The following is a 19,174-nucleotide window of genomic DNA, read 5'->3' as shown; positions in this document are numbered from 1 at the left end:
CTCCAGTCTGGAGGGGGTGGGTGGGGAAACCCAAGGGGCATGTTGCTGTTAATGTATCTATATTTTGATATGCTTAGGAGGCATGCAGACACTACCATGTGAGGGTTGAAGAGCTAGACACTCTGACTGCTTACAGATGTGAAAAAGAAAACAAAAAGATGCTTTAAACTTGGTGGACTCATGTGCCAAGCCCAGCTCATGCCCAGAAGAGGCACTGTGTTAGTTGGACCCAGCTTACCCAATATCTGCATAGATTGGGTGCTTTAGTGGGCCTTTTTGGCACTTCTATCTAATAGCTGATTGAATTAGCTTTAGATAAAAGCACCAGAAAGCCCTGCTGAAGTGCCTGATCTATACAAAAGCTGTGGAGCCAGGTTGAACAATGTGATCCTTCTGGAAGAGCAGTTTTGGGTTGTTTTTTTTTTTAACTTTTGTAAGCAGCCTGTGAGACTGATCTTCACTGATTGTATTTCTCCTTTTCAGGAGGTAACTATTATTTAAATGAATGTTAAATCCCCTCCACAATCACCCAACTAGCCTAGTAGTCCTGTTCATTCTCTTACTTCAGGAAATGCTCTGAGAACAATCTTTGAATCTCCCTTTTTTTTCTGACTCAGACAGAATAATAGAAAGCCCTTCCACATTTTGCATTTGTTGGCAGCATATGGACAGATAAGCTGAGATGACATGCAGTTCTGCCCTGATGTAGATGGATGTGATTAAGAAATTTATGAGCGGATGGATCCCCTTGTGACTCAGTTTGGTGTTTCCTTCCATCTGTTTTGTTGAATTTCCCCGTTGCCACTCATGTTACATCTACACTTTAAGCTCAGTGGGACAAAAAACATCTGTTTGTTCCATATTTGTATAGCACCTGGCACAATGTGGTCCTCGTCCATGACTGGGACTTGTAGCTACTGCAAGCAAACAAATATGCATACTAATAATAAAGGCAGGTGAGCTGTTTCCCTGAGATGCAGTCCCTGTCTTTAAGCTAAGGAGGAGGATACAGAACTTCCCACACATTTCAAATGCAATAATACTTGTTCAGCATTGTTTGCAATACTGGATTATTGCTTTAGCTTATTTATTTCTATTTTAATCTTTAGGGCTTCAGTGAGGCAATTCTTGAATGCTCACAACTCTGTTTTCTATATCTGCAGGTCCTTCCTCAGTTAAACTGGAGAATAAAGGGGACCTCTGCTTTTTAAGCAGGCAGGCAGAGGTACAGTATGAACAACTTTCCAGGGAAGCTAACTAGAGCTACTCAAAGCTAATATTCTGTGATGATTCGGTGATGCTAAAAGAAGAACAGGCTAATATATTCAGTGGCCAGATTGATGTAGCTGCTGGTTTTAAAAAATACCTTATTCCAATGGAGGCCATCAAGGACATTGCAAAGGCGTGAGTGAGTGAGCATATTTGTACTCAGGAATCTTGACCTCACTATTAAGGGGCTGTTCTTGTGCCCATGTCATTTTTTTTTCCTGAATAAGAAATTCAGCATCCTTAAAAGGTGTTGTGATGAGGTAGATGAGACAGAATTCTTAAAGCTAAGCTTCTCTGCAGACATCACCCTATTCCCTATGTGCCCTTGAGCTTACTTTAGTTTTGTTTGTTTGCAGAGCAAGAAAATGAAACAAAAACTTCCAGTCAACCTTGCAAGAAAGGATCAAAAGCGGCTGAATAAACAGGAGCCTGTTAGGAACATAAAGGCTGAACGGCAGCTCCTTGGAGAGCTGTATGCGGACAAGGCCTATCTAGAGAAGCTGCTCAAAGATGAAGGTCTTTCTCCATTGTATTTAACTAGATGCCACAGGTTGTTTCTCTTAAATCAAGTCCATTTTTATCCTTTGTGTGGGGGTTGGCAATCTTTTAGCAGTGGAGGGCTGAATTACTAGAGCTCCATCTAAGGCTTGTCACCTGGTTCTTGCAGATTCCCCTTACCACTAAATGTTGCTGCCAATTTTCCCCTGCTGTTATCCAGGCTTTAGATAAAGTCTCTTTGGCCTGTGGGCCATAGGTTCCTGACCCCTGCTTTTCGCTGTTATTCAGATGACCAGGAGAGGGCATTTCACAGTTCACAAAGCTTTAGCTCAAGTGCTCAAACTACAGCCTGTGGGCTGGACCCAGCTCATGAAGCCATGTCACCTGTAGGGGTGCACTGATTTTCTAGGCCAATACCAATAGCCGATTATTAACCAATCATATTGGCCAATGTTGATCCAATAACCAATTTACTCTGGTTAAAATTGCAGGGCTGGGGGTGGGACAGAGCCATGGGTGGTTTGTCCAGGAGGGATAGGGGCTTCTCCCTGCTGCTGTGTGCACCCGCCACCCCCCGAGAGAGGCATGGGAGGGCATACCCCCCCTGATTTGTGCATGGGGCAGATGCGGGCTGCCCACTGTGGGCTTGGGGCTCTCCGCCTTGCTGTCTTTGCTCCAGGGCCCCCACAGTGGCCCCATGTCCCCTGCCTGCCTGGCAGCAGGAGGCACAACTCGCCATCCCCACTACTGCTGGGTAGGCAGGGGGCGCATTGCCAGCATGGGTCTCCTGGGGCAAAAGCAGCAGAGCAGAGCTGCAAGCCCACAGCAGATAGCCCACACCTGCCCCGTGCACAATCTAGGGGGTCACATGCCCCCCCCATGCCACCCCGGGAGGTCCACACAGTGGTGGGGAGTGCACCTCCCCGTGCCTGTGAATGAGCTGCCCATGGGTGTGTCCTACTCCTCTCCCTGGCCCCGGGTCCCATGCACTGCACTGGCTGGGCAGCACCCCCAACTCCAGTCCTTTCCTCACTGTGGAGGCCTTGATCTTCCTCCGCGATGCTCTTTCCCTCCCCCATGTCCCTTTACCTCCATAGACTTACCTGCAGGGAGCTGCTTTACACGCTGCCTAGCTGTACTCCTGACCATTTGCATACATTCAGCTGCATACATGCACATGGTGTCCCCTGTGTCTTGCTCCTGACAGCCCCAAGCAGGACTTCTTGCAGGCTAGAATGCTGCCTGCTAGGCTTGTGCGAGTAGGTAGCTATTTGATCTGGCTTTGGATCTGGCTGCTTCGGATGCAAGGGATCCAATACAGAGTTCCAGACCGGGTTTCTGCTTCGATCCGGCCAAAGTGGCTCCGAAGCTTCAGAGCTGCCTTGGAGATCTGGCCATAGGGTATAATGGGGAATCAATTCAATATCTATAACTTTGTTGTTTTTTGTCTAATTTGGATGAAATTTGCAGGGGTGGTAGCCACTGCTGAGAGCATGGAGCCTGCCAAGTTTCAAGGAGATTGGTGCAGGGGTTTGGGGGGAACTGTACCCCAAATTCTTGAAAGCAAAACTCATGTCACACGTATGTTACACCACAGGGAGGTGAAAACTGCAAGGGTGGTAGCCTCTGGTGAGGCCACAAAGCATGCCAAGTTTCAAGAAGATCAGTGTAGGGGTCTGGGGGGAACTGCACCTCAAGCTACTGACAGGCAGAACTCATGACATAGGTGACCCTGTGTGTGTTAAGGCACAGCGGGCTGAAAACTGCAGGGGTGGTGGCCCCTGCTCAGGCCACGAAGCCTGCCAGGTTTCAAGGAGATAAGTGCAGGGGTTTGTGGGAAACTGCACCTCAAGCTGTGGACAAGCAAAACTCATAACATGGGTAACACTGTGTGTTAAGGCACAGCAGGGTGAAGGCGGCAGGGATGGTAGCCCCTGCTCCGGCCACAATGTGACATGAGTTTTGCTTTCAAGAATTTGGGGTGCAGTTCCCCCCAAACCCCTGCACTGATCTTCTTGAAACTTGGCAGGCTTCATGCTCTCAGCAGAGGCTACCACCCGGGGAAATTTCATCCACATCAGACAAAAAACAACAAAGTTATAGATATTTCATTGATTCCCCATTATACCCTATGGCCGGATCTTTGAAGTGGCTCTGAAGCTTTTCTGAAGCGCTTCAGAAGCTCCGAAAAGCTGCTTTGGAAAGCCTAACAAGGCCAGCGCTTCGATCCAGACATGCTGCTTCAGACACCAAAGCGTCCGAAGCTTCTCCAGATCCAAAGCAGTGTTCAGAGCCTCGCACGGTCCTACCGCTTGCCTGCAAAGGGAAATCCACCATTTTCCGAGGGAATCCAGGTATCCAGGGGCCCCCACCTCACAGGGGAAAGGGAACCCAGGTGTCGAGGTATTGGTAAGCATTATCAGTTACAATGGCCAAAAAAAGCCGATAGCCGATGATGTAAATTTCCCTTTTATTGGTGCTGATCCGATAGGCACTTGATATAATTGGTGCACCTCTAGTCATCTACCAGCTGCCCTAGGTGCCTGGATATGTACTTCTGCTCTGTGGGGGGCACATACTTCTCTGTGGGGAGTACTGTGGAGGACTACAGTGGCATGTAGGGTCAGGCCACAGCCAAATTCAGTGTGTTGGGTTGGGCCAGCATGTGGGGTCACTCCCTGGCTGGATCTGGTGAGTGGGGCCAGATCAGCATGCTGGATCACACTCACAGACCCACCCCATAATGGATGAGGCCCGTGGACCAACCCTGCACAAAGGGATCTGGCCTGCAAACCAGCTCTGTACCCCACTCATCTGGCCCATGTGACTGGATAGATTGATCAGCACTAAATTATAGGATTTGCAGTAGCCTTAAGCCTGCTAATTCAGGTATCTGGATTAAGTAAAAATATTGAAGTCAGCATGTCAGACTCCCCTAGGCCAGAGAAGTGCTGCCTCCAAGTCATCATTGAAGCCCATTGGCAGGGGCTAGTCCCAATGCTGTGTCTGTTCTGGGATTATTAGGGGACTTCAGTCTCAAGAGCTGTTGCATTTTGGCACCAGCACTAAAAATATTCACAAACAACCTGCCTCTTCAGCCTCCCACATTAGATTGTGCCTTAACTCTTCACAAACATTAATCCTTTTTCCTGGGTCTGCCTTTCATTAATTTCTAGACTTGATCAGAAGCAACACAAAGCAGGGGATGACAGTGGAGGATCTAATTTTGGGAGGCATTAAGTACCTGGACACCCGGACTGAGTTCTGGCAGCAGCAGAAGCCCATCTATGCCCGGGTGAGAGACCGCAAGCTCAGGCAGCAGAGGTGGATCCGAGACAAAAAGCGCAAACCATCTGAGGTTGCCAGATACATTGTGAAGAGCATGGAGGATATTGACATGTGTAGGTGTCCCAGGTGGAAGAGGCAAAAGCATTATGATTGCGGTATATTGTTCACTGTGAACAGTTGACCCAGTCAGTAGGAACAGGTGCATTCTGGGATTGCCATTAACTAACAGTAGCAAGAGTTTTTTAAAGTATTTGTTCTGCTGTTTCTTGCCTTTCCCAAGGCAGTATTTGAGGTACAGGACTGAAAGCATTTGCTTTTTCTAGCTTCTCTATACTTGCAGTGCTTTACAAAGTAGTGTTTTAGATACTAGTTCTATACAGGCAAAATGTTCCATGCTTAGCAAATGCCTCTAGCAAGCCAGGGATATTCAAAGCTGTGTTATTGAGCAAGGTCATTCTCTCCATTATTAGGAAAACTAATATTAGGCAGATATGAATAATCTGTACAGCAGTGATTTGGAAGGGAGCAGAGACTATCTAAGCCATTTCTGTTCAGTGCATCTGTACCATATACTTTATAACTCATGAAAACTTCAGCCATCAACACTGAGGTTCAGTTACTTTCAGCTGCAACAGCATTTCCCTCAGCTAATGCAGATGACAGAGCCACACAATATGGAGTGCCAGTCTGAAGCCCCCAGCCTGGTCCCAGGTGGGGATAGGTAACAGAATTATGTGCACTTGGTAGGATTCATTTTTTATCGGTAAATATTGATAAATGTTAATTTCACCTCACATTCACAGACCGAGGAAAAAATATTTTAATTGTTAATAATTGAAGGGGGATGTAAGAAAAATGATGGCTGATGGAATGTTTGACAACAGGGGGGGAGCAATCCTACAGAACTCTGCTGACTGCAGTTTGGACTGCAACACCCAGAAACCCCAGGGGACTGGGAATAAAGAAAGAGGAAGTGACAAAGTAGATGAGGGAGCTATGGGCAAGTAGAGCTGGGACTGATGGCAGCTCTGCCACTCAGCTGGCAGCAGTCCTACAGTAGTTACGCTTGCCATTAATAAATTGTCTGTCCTCCATACCCTTAATTTTACACAATCCTGAAAGATTTAAATCTATAAAAGTCAAAATGAATGCTTCAAAAGAAACAACAATATCATCCATCAAAGTTATTAAAAAATAAAAATTGAATTCTGCCAAGCCTAGATATGGTACAGTGCAATGGACTGACTTGTATGAGATGCCTTTTAGTGGTTGCATCTGGCACTCATTTTGGAGGCCAAGAATCCATGACACATTCAACCTCTCTCCCCCCCCAGTATAGATTAGATTTTGGCAATTTAGCTGACTGTGGGGCCCCACAGTGCAGAATGCAGCCAAATCAGAATCCTTCTTGCACTCACATTTTGTTGGTATTTTGCAGCCATTTTGTACAAGTGTAAATATCTCTTTAAGCTACATGACAGTGGGAATCAGGTTGTGTCTTTCCTAATACGGCTGTGCCCATGAGTTGGTACGTAGCATTCCTTCTTCTTTTCCCTTAGTGTTGACCAGTGGCTGCCCTGAAGGAAGCTGTAAGAAAGCAGAACATGTGCTAAAAACAATTAAAGGTTGGGCTGATGTCGAAGTTCCCAACAAGAACGAACTGATTGGAAACCTCTACAGCTGCATTGGGAATGCTCAGATAGATATGGGACAAATGGGGGCAGCACTTCAGAGCCATAAGATGGATTTGGAGATTGCAAAGGAAAAGTGAGTGTTCAGGTGGGGGTTGTGTGCAGAAAGGATGCACAATGTAGAACAAACCTTTGTTCAGAGGATTTAGCTTATAGGCTGACTGGAGAGGAACACAAACCAGTCCAGAGTGATGCTTCAAAATTCTGTAGCACTTATTACCTAGGAAACACAAGAGGCACAACAAGCAGTCATTACTCATAGACCCCTCTGATTTATCCTCATCACCATGCAGAGGTTGAGCAAGGAATTTTAAGTGGCCTGGCCAAGATCACATACTCCTTGATTCCCACTCCCACACTCTAACCTATAGACTAGGAGTTCCCAAGCTGTGGTACCCATACCCCTGGGGGTACAGCGAGACATCTCTGGGGGGCATATGAGAAAAACTAATGATGGATTTAATTTTCATAATAATAATAATAATAATTGGCACGTAAGGGGTTAAAATATAAAACATATGCTGGTAAGTGTATGTGGGCAGCTGGTAAATCTGGAAGGGGGTTCACAATAAGAAAAAGTTTGGGAACCTCTGCTCTAGACCATGCTTCCTCCTGAGAGAATGTGATGATCTGATTTCAGTGTAGGTCCTCTAGGAGTCTAGGAGGGGACTTCTTGAGAAATCATTTCCTTTTCAGTCCTGATGTCAAGCTGGAACTATTCAACAGGACACAGGCAGTCACTCATGCAGAAAATGTCCTGTGGGCTGTCTCAGGCAGAAGAGAGCGGCTTTATTTCACCCTTTTCATAACCTAGTTTTGCAAAGCCCTTGTCAAAGTGAAGTGGTGGCCTGAAGGGAGGCTAATTTGTTTGATCTCTTCTGGTGATATAAGGGGGAGACGTGCCCTCTAGTGGTTCTGTGGATAAATCTGATATCCCTCTACTGGTCAAAGCTCAGGACAGGAGTTGCAGATGTGGTTCTGTTAGTCACTTTTGCTGCCCGAATAATACATTTCTCTGCCTGTTTCCTCAGTTATAACAGAAAACCTGGCCCACATTTGATGAGGGGAGTGAGCACTCACATATTAACATTTATACAAAGTCCCTGCTCTTTGGGCTTTACTATTATAAACTGTGTGGCCATTAACACTGAACAAAAGCTCACACAGAACGCTGGGCAGCAGAGCCCATTATTGAATGTCCCTAGCAAGAACCCTGAGACTCTGCTTTTCAATTCAGTAAAACAGTTACCTGGGTTTTTACTCTATCCTTGAACAGCCACCAAAAACAGTGATAGCCCTTCTTTTTATACATTGTTAATCAAGGGGGTTAGCCCTGATAGTGGACTAAAGTCAGAAACACAACCTTCTCATCTGTAGCAAGAGGTTCCCAGTTGAACCAGACTAACAATCTTGTGCTCTTTCCATTGAACCTAACACTTCTGCTGTGTCACTCCAAACAAGACAGTGGGCATGTCTACGGGAGATGCTTTACTGTGAAGTAGTGTAGTTTACTGCACAATAAGCATGTGCACCTACACATGCACATGTTTACTGTGCAGTAAACCTTGCTAATCATGCTAATTACTTGCAAGCAGTTGCTGTGCAGTAGCACTCATGTAGATGTCTGACCAGGAGCAAATCTGTTCCCAGTCAGCCAACCACCAGCAGCAAGCCCCCTGTTCCCGGTCAACCAAACCTCCTGTTCTGAGATCACAATCAGGGAGCGGGGACTGAGAGATCCCTTATCGTCCAGCCCCCACTTCACAATCGTGATCAGAGAGTGGGGGGCCAAGAGATCCTTATCTCCCAGCGCCATCTCTGTGACAGCAGAGATAAGGATCTCCCAACCTGAGCCCCACCATGGTGAAGCTCTATCTGTGGGAGATAAGGATCTCCCAGTACCAGCCCCACAGTCACAGAGCTGGTGCTGGGGACTCTCTGCTGGCAGGGGCTGGGGAGCCTGTTTCCCACCCAGCCCTGCGCTTGCAGAGCTGATCAGGGAACAAGCTCCCCAACCTGTTCCCTGCCCAGCTCTGCACTCAGCAGAGAACAGACTCTCCAGCCCCCATCCCGTGATTGTGGAGCAGGGGCTGGGAACTGTCTCAGTCAGGGGCAGGTCCCAGACCTGTGCCCTGATCCAGCGATCAAGGCACAGGGCTTGGAAAGAGCTGCAGGGGAGGGGCACGTCTTAGACTCTTGCCCTGATCTGCCACTGGGGCAGCTAGCTGTCTCCTGGCCCCGTGGTCCCTGCCAGCCCCTGGGCTAGCAACCAGGGGAAGCCTAGAGCTCCCCCTTGTGGTGGCAGGGGCCCTTTGCAGGGCTACCAGAAGTAGGAGCAGTTTGCTGCTAGAAGCAGCAACTCTGCTTTCATGTCCCTGCATGTGTAGACACCTGCCCAGGAGCATTTACTTGCAAGTATTTTACTTGCAAGTAAACTAATCTCAGATCAAATGAATGTGTAGACATGTCCAGTGTTCCTTTAATACTGTCTCAAGAAACTCACTCTGTTTTGTGAGCTGCACTGAAAGCGACCATTAAAGAAAATACACAAGGCTGGAGAAAAGGCAGGTCATTTTAGGAACAAGACTATTTTAAGCCTTCTTTCTCTCCCTTCAATACAGTGATCTGCCAGATGCCATATCCAGAGCCCTTGACAACATTGGCAGAGTTTATGCCAGAATCGGCAAATTCCAGGAGGCCATTGACACGTATGTAAAATGCAGAACATAAAAGGCATGAAAACATTTAACATGAAATAGATGTGGCCACATTAATGTATTCAGTTACATGGGCAACAAGGAGGATTGCTAATGCCAGTTTTGACATGTATCTACCACTAGAAACTGGACTGAGACTCAGAGATCATTTTATGCAGGCCACCAAACAGCTGTCAGATGACAATAATTTCAGTTATTCAGTTCCATAACTTCAATAATTGCAAATATTGATCCTACCTTGACTCAAACTACTAGCACAGGCTTTGTAACCCAACAGCAGTCCCCATGCCAGACTTTCTTAAATGTTCTCTTTCTAAACATGTAATAGGTCTCAGTATAACATACTTCCAGTAATAGCACCTGAGGCCCTCTCTTTAAAAAAAGAAAAGAACAAGTTCCAATATCATAGAATCATCGAGAAGCAGGGCTGGAAAGGACCTCCAGAGGTCATCTAGTCCAGCCCGCTGCCTGAAGCAGGATCATCCCTATCCAAACCATCCTATACAATCCATAACCTAAACTCTTCTTAAAATTGCCATCAGCCCTGACGCAACACAAGACATAACACCCTAACCTGCCATAGATAAAGCATGGGAACCACAGCAGACAACATCCTGCTTCTATAAAATGTTGTTAATATACACTCAGGAGATCCTAGGTAGGGGGCTATGTTTCCCACTACAGAGGAAGGCAACACCCCTTCCCCCGTCCTTACGCATATGACCATGGAGTTAAATTCCTTCCTAACCCCAAATATGGTAAACAATCTGACCCTGAGTGGAGAGACAAGACCCTGTAGCCAGGAATCTCGGGTTTAAATCCCAGCAGGAGCACTGATGCACCTGAGTCAAAATCCCCAGCATTGGCTGTAGCCAACACCCAATGCCCCTGAGGAAGTTTAAAAATATCCAGACATATGTAGCATAACTGAATCCAGGTGAGAGCAATATAAATAACTTATTTTCCTATGCGAAGATGGGAGGAAAAGATCCCAATGGCAAAAACCAGCCTGGAAAAGACGTGGTTATTCCATGAAATTGGCCGGTGTTACCTGGAGCTAAATCAAGCAACAGAAGCCCTGGAGTATGGTGAAAAATCCTTGCAGTCAGCAGAGGAGGAAGGCGATGTTGAATGGCAGCTCAATGCTAGCGTGCTGGTTGCACAAGCACAAGGTAAAGCCACTGAATTTTGCCTTTGAGCTCACAAACAACCTGGCCAATAAGCAGCCTAATGAAAACACCCTTTTGGTTAGAAAACAATGAAAATAAGCCTGTGGCATGTCATTTAGAGTAAATCTTTTCATGATGGCCTTAGTTGTTTCATAGGATACTTCTCTTATTTTTGGTCCAGAATTAAAATGGATGTTTGTTTATTCCAGTGAAACTTGAAGATTACCAGTCTGCGGTTATGAACTTTGAAAAAGCTCTTGAGAAGGCAAAGCTCGTTCATAATGATGCAGCTCAGCAGGCCATCATCATTGTAAGCGTGGGCGAATCTATAATTTTGAAAAGTGGGGTGCAGATGGTCTGGTGCGTCATCATATATAAAGCAACACACATTTTTCTCCAGTTAAAAATAAACTAGACACTTTTCTAATATGCTATGGGCCTAAACTATATTATGCAGTTTAATATTGAAGCAAAAACAAATGTAACAATTGGAATGAGTTAAAAATAATTGGCAGGGTTGTGAATTAAGAGCTTCATGACCAGGAGCAGCTAACAGATAGTAGAATTGCAAAACAAAAGATAGCTTAATTGGTGGAACATCAAAACCGATTAAAAAGAGAAGGTTGTTAACACCTGTGGAATGAAGAGTTTAGAAGGGAGATTATAACAAACCATGAAGTCAGTTGACTCCCTCAGCACTGCCTGACTAGAAATACTGCTGCCACTGCCAGGTCGGTAGTTCTAAACTTTGGGTAGAGCAGGAATCAAAGTAGGGGTGCAGGTGCACTAGTGCACCCCCTTGGATCCATCTCTGATTATAAGCGATCTGGTTACAGGACAGGGGTTTAGGGGCCAAGTCAATAACTTACCTACACCTGTTCTCAGAGTGTGGTGCCTATTCCAGATGATAAAGATAAGAGAGGCTGTCACTTGGCAGGTAGGGGATTATGGAAGGAAATAGCTCCTGCAAAGCAGTTGGCAAAACAAAAGCACAAAACCTTCTGTATTGGAAAACCACGTACCATTGTAGCAAAAGCCTGGGATATAATGTTAAGCTTACTGGAATCAATGGGAAAATTAATTTAGCTTCATTGTAACCAGGATTTAATCCACAGGGTAAAATTACGGCTTCTGTTGCATTGAGGTGCATGCCAAAAATCTCACTGCTAACAGATAAAGCGCAGGGCCAAGTAGGCCACCCCTGGTCTAGCCTATCTTTTTGTGGGAGAGGCAACTGGGCATGATTGTCATGACAGGAGCTATGGAGGAACATCACAGGCGGAGCCTTTGGGCCAGAAGTGTGACCTACAAACCATGGCAGCCTGTGGTCACTGATTTAGGTGGTTTACTTATAATCTTATGGGAGCAGATCACTCAGGTCTGTATTGGGGCAGTGCATCTGCAACACAAACTTGTGCCTGTTTAGAGATCCTAAACACAGACAGAACCCAGCTCACTAGCTGGTTACAGTGGTAAAAACAGCACTAACTGTATATGAGGGAGAAAAGGTGGGAGGGGTGATCCCAACTGAAGGGGTATTTTTGCTGAAGTAACCCAAAGAATAGTGCAATCAGTATCAGGGAGGAAGAGTAGCTTTACAAGCACCAAAGGAGCAAGTAGTAGTGGCTGAGAGAACAGCAGTGGGAAATGGGACACGCTTTTAAACAGGCCTGTCCTACACCTGCATGTCTTGGTTTGTTACTAAGGATCTTTGTCACCTTTAGGCTCTAGATGATGCAAACAAAGACTTCATTGAAGCACTGACAATAGAAAAGGAGAGAAGAGATTCTTTCAAAGGTATTGGTTGGTTCAACTATAATCTTCTAAAGTTTAGAAAATTCTGCCTTTCCCTTTCTTTTCTACCTCATTTTCCTTATAGGACACTTGGCAGATTGTCCATCCCCAGTGATGCTAATGAGTCCAGAGTCTGCCATGGCCTTGCTCCTGCACTGCTTGCAGTCCTGGCCTGCTCAGGACCCAACACAGGATCCCTCTAATTTTTTCCTGTAGTAGGAAAATAAGTATGCATTTTTCATCAGTGATGCAGTGCTATTCACAGTGGAAAAGCCCAGATGAACAGGATCTAGAAATTTGTGCCATAAAGACAGAATTCCTCTGTTGGTACAAAGAGGCAGCTGGACAGTGGACACTGCTATGGTGTATATTTTCACCTGCTCTAAAAGTGTCACAGAATCACAGAAAATGAGGCTTGGAAGGGACCTCAGGAGGTCATCTAGTCCAACCCCTGGTTCAAAGCAGGACCATCCCCAACTATATCATCCCAGCCAAGATTTTGTCTAGCCAGGTCTTAAAAACCTCTGCAGAAACGGTTTCACATGTGAAACTGTTAACTGGGTTACAACTCATGGCTTTGTTTTTCATCACTGAAGGTCAGAGTTCCAGCTGATGTAAATCAGTGTGCCTCTAGCTTCAGTGGCGCTTTGCTGATTTGCTGAGGATTGGTTCTGATGGTTACAAGGTGATACTGCATATTTCCAAACAAAAGACATTTTCCAAAACCAAAAATAGCTATAGAGCAGGGGTGGGCAAAATATGGCCCGCCGGCCGGATCCAGCCCACGCTGCCCCACATGGAGCTGAGCTTCACCCAGTCCTACTGGGGAAGCCTACACCACACTCCCATCTGTGCCCATCAGCCCAGGCCCAGGCCCCGGCGCACAGCTTTTGGTGGGGCTGTTCCCGGTACAACTGTAGCCAGTTGGGTGCTACTCTGCTCCCCTCACCTCCAGCAGGAGCCATTCAGCTGAAGCTTCCCACCTGTCCACCCACCCGGAGTGGCGCAGCAGGGGCAGAAGCAGGAGGATCTGCTGCTGCATGTGGGGGCAGCAGAACAGGACCTGGCTGGTTGCAGTCGCACTGGGAATAGCCCCACCGGAACCTGCGCATGCTGGCTGCAGCCCAGGCTGGCAGGGCTGTTCTGCTCCCCTCACCTGCAGCTGCTGCTCCTGCTGTACCACACTGCCCCAGGTGGTTGTGGGGGAAGCTCCTGTCCAGTGGGTGGAACTTCAGCTTTAGCTCCCAGCTGCCTTCCACCTGCTCTGCCTGCCTGGAGTGATGAGCAGCCACCTGTGGGTGGGCAGAGCAGGTGTAAGGCAGGCGGGACCTGGAACCAGAGCTCCACATGCTAAGCAGGAGCCACCTGGCTGAAGCTTCCCCCCCACCCCTGTCCACCTGGAGTAGCACAGCAGCAGCAGCAGCCACAGCCACAGTTGGAGGTGAGGGAAGGAGGACAGCTCCACCAGTGCAGGCCCCAGCCAGTGCGCACAGCTTCTGGTGGGGCTGTTCCCAGTGCAGCTGCAGTCGGCTGGGTGCTGCTTTGCTCCCTTCACCTCCCAGTGACAATGCTAACCTGGCTGGCTGCAGCCATACTGGGAACAGCCCTGCTAGAAGCTGTGTGCTGGCCAGGGCCTGGGCTGGTGAGTATGGGCAGGAGCATGACACAGGCTGCCCTGGGCAGGGCTTGGCCCAATGCAGAGTGCTGCAGGGGGTGCCTTCTACTGGGTGAGTTCAGCTGCATGCGCTTCCTGCCTCCCCTCACCCCCAGGTGGGTCCCAGGCAGCCCTCCCCACACATATGCCCCCTCTACACATCCCTATACATTCCCCATGACTCTCCTCCCCCATGGGGCAGGGCTGTCCTGCTCCTGAACACTGTCCCCACCCACCCAAAGCCCCACAGGAGTTTTGGTGAGTTGTTGGGGGGAGGGGGTGCTGACCCTGCGACAGTACATCAAAACTACCTATGTGGCCCTCAGGCCCAAATAATTGCCCACCCCTGCTCTACAGGCTAAATTCCACAGATGGGCCTACTAAGTTCCAGCAAAACATGAATGTATAAATGTGTGCAAGTGGGAGATATGCAGGCATGGCCGTTGAACAGAGAAGAAAGAAATCTGCTTAAGTAATTTATATCTAGTTTCCCATCATCACCTAAGCATCTACATTCCCTGGGGAGAAGCAGCAGCTTGACATGTCAATGCCAGAGCAGCCAACATGCACTGAAATGTTGGTAGAATGACCCACAAATATCATTCCTAGTTTGATTAGATTTTGTTAAATTTTAAAATTTACAGATAAGAAAACATGGCATCTTGTCCCTTTCCCTGCATGTGTAAGTGAAGGGATCTCTAAAGGGATTACAATTTCATAGTGAAGGGAAACTCAGTTTAAAAATTATCTTGAGCTAGTTAGTTTCTTGGCTACCTCTGCTGAAACCCTGAAAGAGCAGAGGCTGTGCCAGAAGAGAGCTTAGCAAATGAATTCCCGTGGCTTATCTATTTAAGTACGGTATCAAGTTTGCACTGTAGGTGGCAGCATTTCCAAAGTTTCTCTGTCACAGAGTCCCTTAAGGACAGGTAGCTTATTTCAAGCACTGGCTCCTTTCAGATGACAAGCTTCTCTATAAGTGTGATGGCAAAGAGAATCTGTCCTGAGATTCTTGGTATGTACCCCAACAGGGACCACATGGAAGCTGACGCTGGGCCTGACCCTCCCTTCACTCTTATGGTGTAAAATAAACGGAATGCCACAGAACATAGTTAAACTGGTTTAAGGGCAGGCAGGAATGAGGGTGAGGGGTATACAGGAGCACTGATGAGAGGGATTTTTGTGGGGAAAGCAAATGACATGAGAGGCACAGCTGTAAGACACAAGAATAGCAGTTGGGGATGGGCTTCACAGAGTACAGAGAATCACCATGACCCCCTTGTGAGAAGAGCATATACCTAACTACAGGTAATGTGCCAAAAATGGATCATTAAAAGTTTACATCTGTTTGAGTACATAGAATTGGGACTAAAAACAGCTATGCCTTGACCCACATTTAATCTAAATAGTCAGTGCTCCTTATATACACAGCACTCTCAGGTCCTCTCATTTTCATGGTTTCTAAATGTCACTGTTAGGGCTGCTATTAGGAGTCCCAAAAATGAGAGGACAGGAGAGCCAGGAAACAGACTAGCCCCCACTGGGGTGGATCCAGAGGGAGTGTGGCAATGTGGTTGCACCTGTCCTTTCAAATTATGTGGCAGGACCAGAAGCTGGGGACCATTTTTAAGTTCTGAAGAAGGTAAGACTTCCATCCCAGCCCCCATGACCTTTCTGTCCCATCCAATTCCACACCTCCCCTACGTGCCTCTGCCACTGTCCCTGGCTGACTCAGGGACAAGGGAAAGTCCAGAGCCCCTCCTGCCCCACTCCAGCTGGGCTGCACAGGGAGCCAGGCTTAGCCAGGGACAGCAGTGGCAGGAGCTGGTGGGTCCTCCCTCCCTGCCTAGTCTCCCCAAGTGTTCCTTGCTAACCCATGAGCAGGCGCAGGTGTAGGCACAGGCACAGGGTAGGGCAGCTCACCCACCACTGCTGCTGTCCCTAGCTGAGGGTGAGAATGAGAAGGAATGAGCACAGAGGAGAGGGGAGGAGGTGGGGTATAAACTTACTTGATCTGGTGTCTTTTCAAAGTTCCCAGCTGTTGCTTCCATGGCACAGTCTGCTCTTCCTGGTGCAAGGGCAGGGGAGAGGGAGGCTGGGAGTGGTGGGTGCAGCCACCCTTGCAGCACCAGTCACTGCTCCACACATCCCTTTACAAAATCCCATAGCTGCCTGTGGTTCTTCTCATCATTATAAAGTTTCTAATAGCTGTCCTTAGCTACTTCCCTTTTACTGCTTTTGCCACAGTTAAAAGGGAATACAATTAGTAACAAGGTAGACAGTTATAAGTATAGATAAATTGCAAAGTAAATAGGAGGATTGAAAGATACTTTACACTGAAACAGTCTATACTTATACCAGATAGGAGAATACTGGAATTTGTTACAACACAAGTATTAGGCAATACACTGGGACTTCCATTGTGCTATACAGTTAAACAAATGATATGGTTATCAGGTATGCACTTCAGTAGACTACACTGTATGTTGAAATGTTACAAAATGGAACCCTTTTTACATGCTATATATGTTATACATGGTGGATTTAAAGCATGCAGTCTATATTTATTCCCAAAACATAGATCAATAATGTACAAAATGCAAATGTGATAGATCCGGCTAGCCCCGCACTGCAGCACACTCATGCCCAGCCAGCCCCTGTGCAATATGTTGAACAGGGTCAGAGCAGCCCTGGGCTGGCAGGCTGACCCCTAGGGTCCCCTGCCAGCTGGGGCTGCTCCAACCCAGCTCAACATGCTGGGGAGCCAGGCAATAAATCCTGGAGTTTATTGCTTCGCATTAATTGCATATGTAGATGCGTCCAGTTTGTGCACACCAAACTGGGCTTCCAAGGGAGGTGGTGCTCTCCCCTACTTTGGGGGTCTTCAGGAGGAGACTGAACAAGCACCTAGCGGAGGTCATCTGACCCCAGCACTTTCTGCCCAGGGCAGGGGGTTGGACTCGATGACCTACTGAGGTCCCTTCCAACCCTAATATCTATGAATCTGTGAATCAAGGGCATCCATAGCACTGAATAGCCACTGCTCTTTTAGACCATACCCTTGCTTATTGCACAGTAGGCTTCCCATTTAAGCAAGGCTATCATACAGTCTTCTGTTAAACCCTTTTGGGTAGTAACCCCCCCCCCCCCCAAATACCTGAATTATCCAAGTAAGGCCAAAGGAAGCACTGCACTTGAAACTACAATGCTTCTTTTTCCAGCATTCTCACCTGCTTTCTCAAGCCCCAGATGGACACCTGGAATTCATTTCTTTTTGCATGGCCAGTGAATTTCAGAGGGCTGCAACTTGCCAGCTCCCAGTTTTTCATTAATATCTATCATGCAGCTTAACTTCTCGCACCAGCAACAAATTTCACCTCTTGAGACAAAAAAATAAGAGGAAAGGAGGGGTGGGTGGAGCACAGTTCTGCTGCCCCTATCCCTCTTCTCCTATTAAAATGCAACCTGAAGCCAGAAAGTACAGCTCCATTCTCTGCTAGTGCTCTGCATGTGGAAACTCTTCTGCTTTGTTTAAAAGCAAACCCTTCTTTTCTCCCCAGATTTTGGCTACGTAAGCGAATATTTCTTTGAGAAGATAAAGAGCAGACATAACATGGAGCAAGAGAATGACAAACAAGAGGAAAGAGAACAAGAGAATGAGAGAAATGAAAAAGAGAAAGACAAGAATGAGAGAAATGAAAGAGAGAAAGACGAGAATGAGAAAAATGAAAGAGAGAAAGAGAATGAGAGAAATGAAAGAGAGAAAGATGAGAATGAGAAAAATGAAAGAGAGAAAGAGAATGAGAAAAATGAAAGAGAGAAAAACGAGAATGAGAGAAATGAACCAGAGAAAGAAGAGAATGAGAGAAATGAAAAAGAGGAAGACGAGAATGAGAGAAATGGACAAGAAAAAGAGACTGATGAGAAAAATGGACAAGAATGTAATGAGGTGGAGAGAAGTGGAGAAGAAAGAATGGAGAGTGAGAGAAATGAAAGGGAGGAAGGAGAAGAGACAGTGAGAGAAGAGGAAGAAGATATAAAGGAGGATTTGTCTGAACAACAGGGGTACATTTCCTAGAGTTCACCTGTAGGATTAAAGTCTGTGTTGGTGTGCTGACTTTACAACTTAGTGCCTTTTATTTAGACCAGGTCTACCTTACGTACCTAGGCACCTGAAAAAATGTCTGTAAGGAATAACACACCCTAGCAGATGTTACTATGCCAGCAGAACTACTGGTTAAATGCAGCTCTACTGACAAAAAGAGCATTTTGTTTGGTTAGTTAGTGCGGTTTGTGGAAATGATGTTGTAGTAGCTATGTTGGCAGAAAAGCTCCCATTGACACATGCTGTGCCTCCAGAAGGGGACTCTGCCAGCCTAGCTATGTAATGGCAGAGATTCTTCTAATGTAGATAAATAATCCCTTGGTGTGAAATTGGTCCTGTATTTCCCTTGGACCTCCATTCAGCACCTTTATGAGCAGCCTCTGATTTTTGCCACCCCTTTGAATTATTTTTTTCTTTTTCCATTCTAAAGCCCTTCAACTGAAGGTAATTTAGGTTGCTGCATTGGACCCAGTTTTGATAATTCCCTTCCTGCCTTTCTACACAGACATCAGGACTCTGATAGGGAGTCAGACATTGGCTGAGAGCACAAGTCTGCATCTCCTGTGCAGACACAAAGTTTCACTAATGCTAATGGAATCTCTACATGTATTAAGCTGCAGGACTGGGATCTTGTGCATATATTTGATCCAGTAGTACAGTGGCATTCTTGGCAAAATGAGCCGTGTATCTTCAGAGTCAGTGTCTGCAGGGTGTGATCAAATCTAGGCACAGCTGCTGTTTTTGTAATGACCAGATAAGTTAACAGCGCCTTTGCATATCTGCTGAATTTGAGTCCAGCGTGAAACCTCCAATCAGCTAAAGAATGGTAGTTTCATCATGATTGGTAAATAAACAGAGCCAAAGCCAGGATGTGACGACTAACAGCCGTTTCCTTCTACATGGTGTGCAGGGAGGCTGCAGCTAGTCTACAAGAACCAGGTGCGGATCATCCCTGCTGCTTCATTTTCTTTACACGCAGCTCTGTGTATGTG

General features: G+C 46.7%; 2 protein-coding genes across 2 annotated transcripts in view; both read left to right on the top strand.

Annotated features, from left to right (window-relative positions):
- TTC25 (tetratricopeptide repeat domain 25) overlaps window positions 1-18,724 on the top strand; it is a 22,160-nt gene extending 3,436 nt beyond the window's left edge. Inside the window, exons 4-13 of the mRNA XM_019505105.1 lie at window positions 1,164-1,225; window positions 1,626-1,785; window positions 4,944-5,168; window positions 6,615-6,822; window positions 9,368-9,454; window positions 10,439-10,635; window positions 10,842-10,942; window positions 12,357-12,429; window positions 17,638-17,770; window positions 18,688-18,724. Coding sequence (XP_019360650.1) covers window positions 1,164-1,225; window positions 1,626-1,785; window positions 4,944-5,168; window positions 6,615-6,822; window positions 9,368-9,454; window positions 10,439-10,635; window positions 10,842-10,942; window positions 12,357-12,429; window positions 17,638-17,770; window positions 18,688-18,724 — 1,283 coding nt within the window. The remainder of the gene's footprint in view (window positions 1-1,163; window positions 1,226-1,625; window positions 1,786-4,943; window positions 5,169-6,614; window positions 6,823-9,367; window positions 9,455-10,438; window positions 10,636-10,841; window positions 10,943-12,356; window positions 12,430-17,637; window positions 17,771-18,687) is intronic.
- Window positions 18,725-19,098: 374 nt separating this feature from the next.
- CNP (2',3'-cyclic nucleotide 3' phosphodiesterase) overlaps window positions 19,099-19,174 on the top strand; it is a 9,624-nt gene continuing 9,548 nt past the window's right edge. The window contains exon 1 of the mRNA XM_019506273.1: window positions 19,099-19,121. The gene's annotated coding sequence lies outside the window, so the exon portion shown is untranslated. The remainder of the gene's footprint in view (window positions 19,122-19,174) is intronic.

Source organism: Gavialis gangeticus, unplaced genomic scaffold (assembly GCF_001723915.1).
Source record: "Gavialis gangeticus isolate Ggan-Ray unplaced genomic scaffold, GavGan_comp1, whole genome shotgun sequence".
NCBI classification, from domain to species: Eukaryota; Metazoa; Chordata; order Crocodylia; family Gavialidae; genus Gavialis; species Gavialis gangeticus.
Note: the sequence above shows the minus strand (reverse complement) of the source record. Positions and strands in the feature narration are given on the sequence as shown.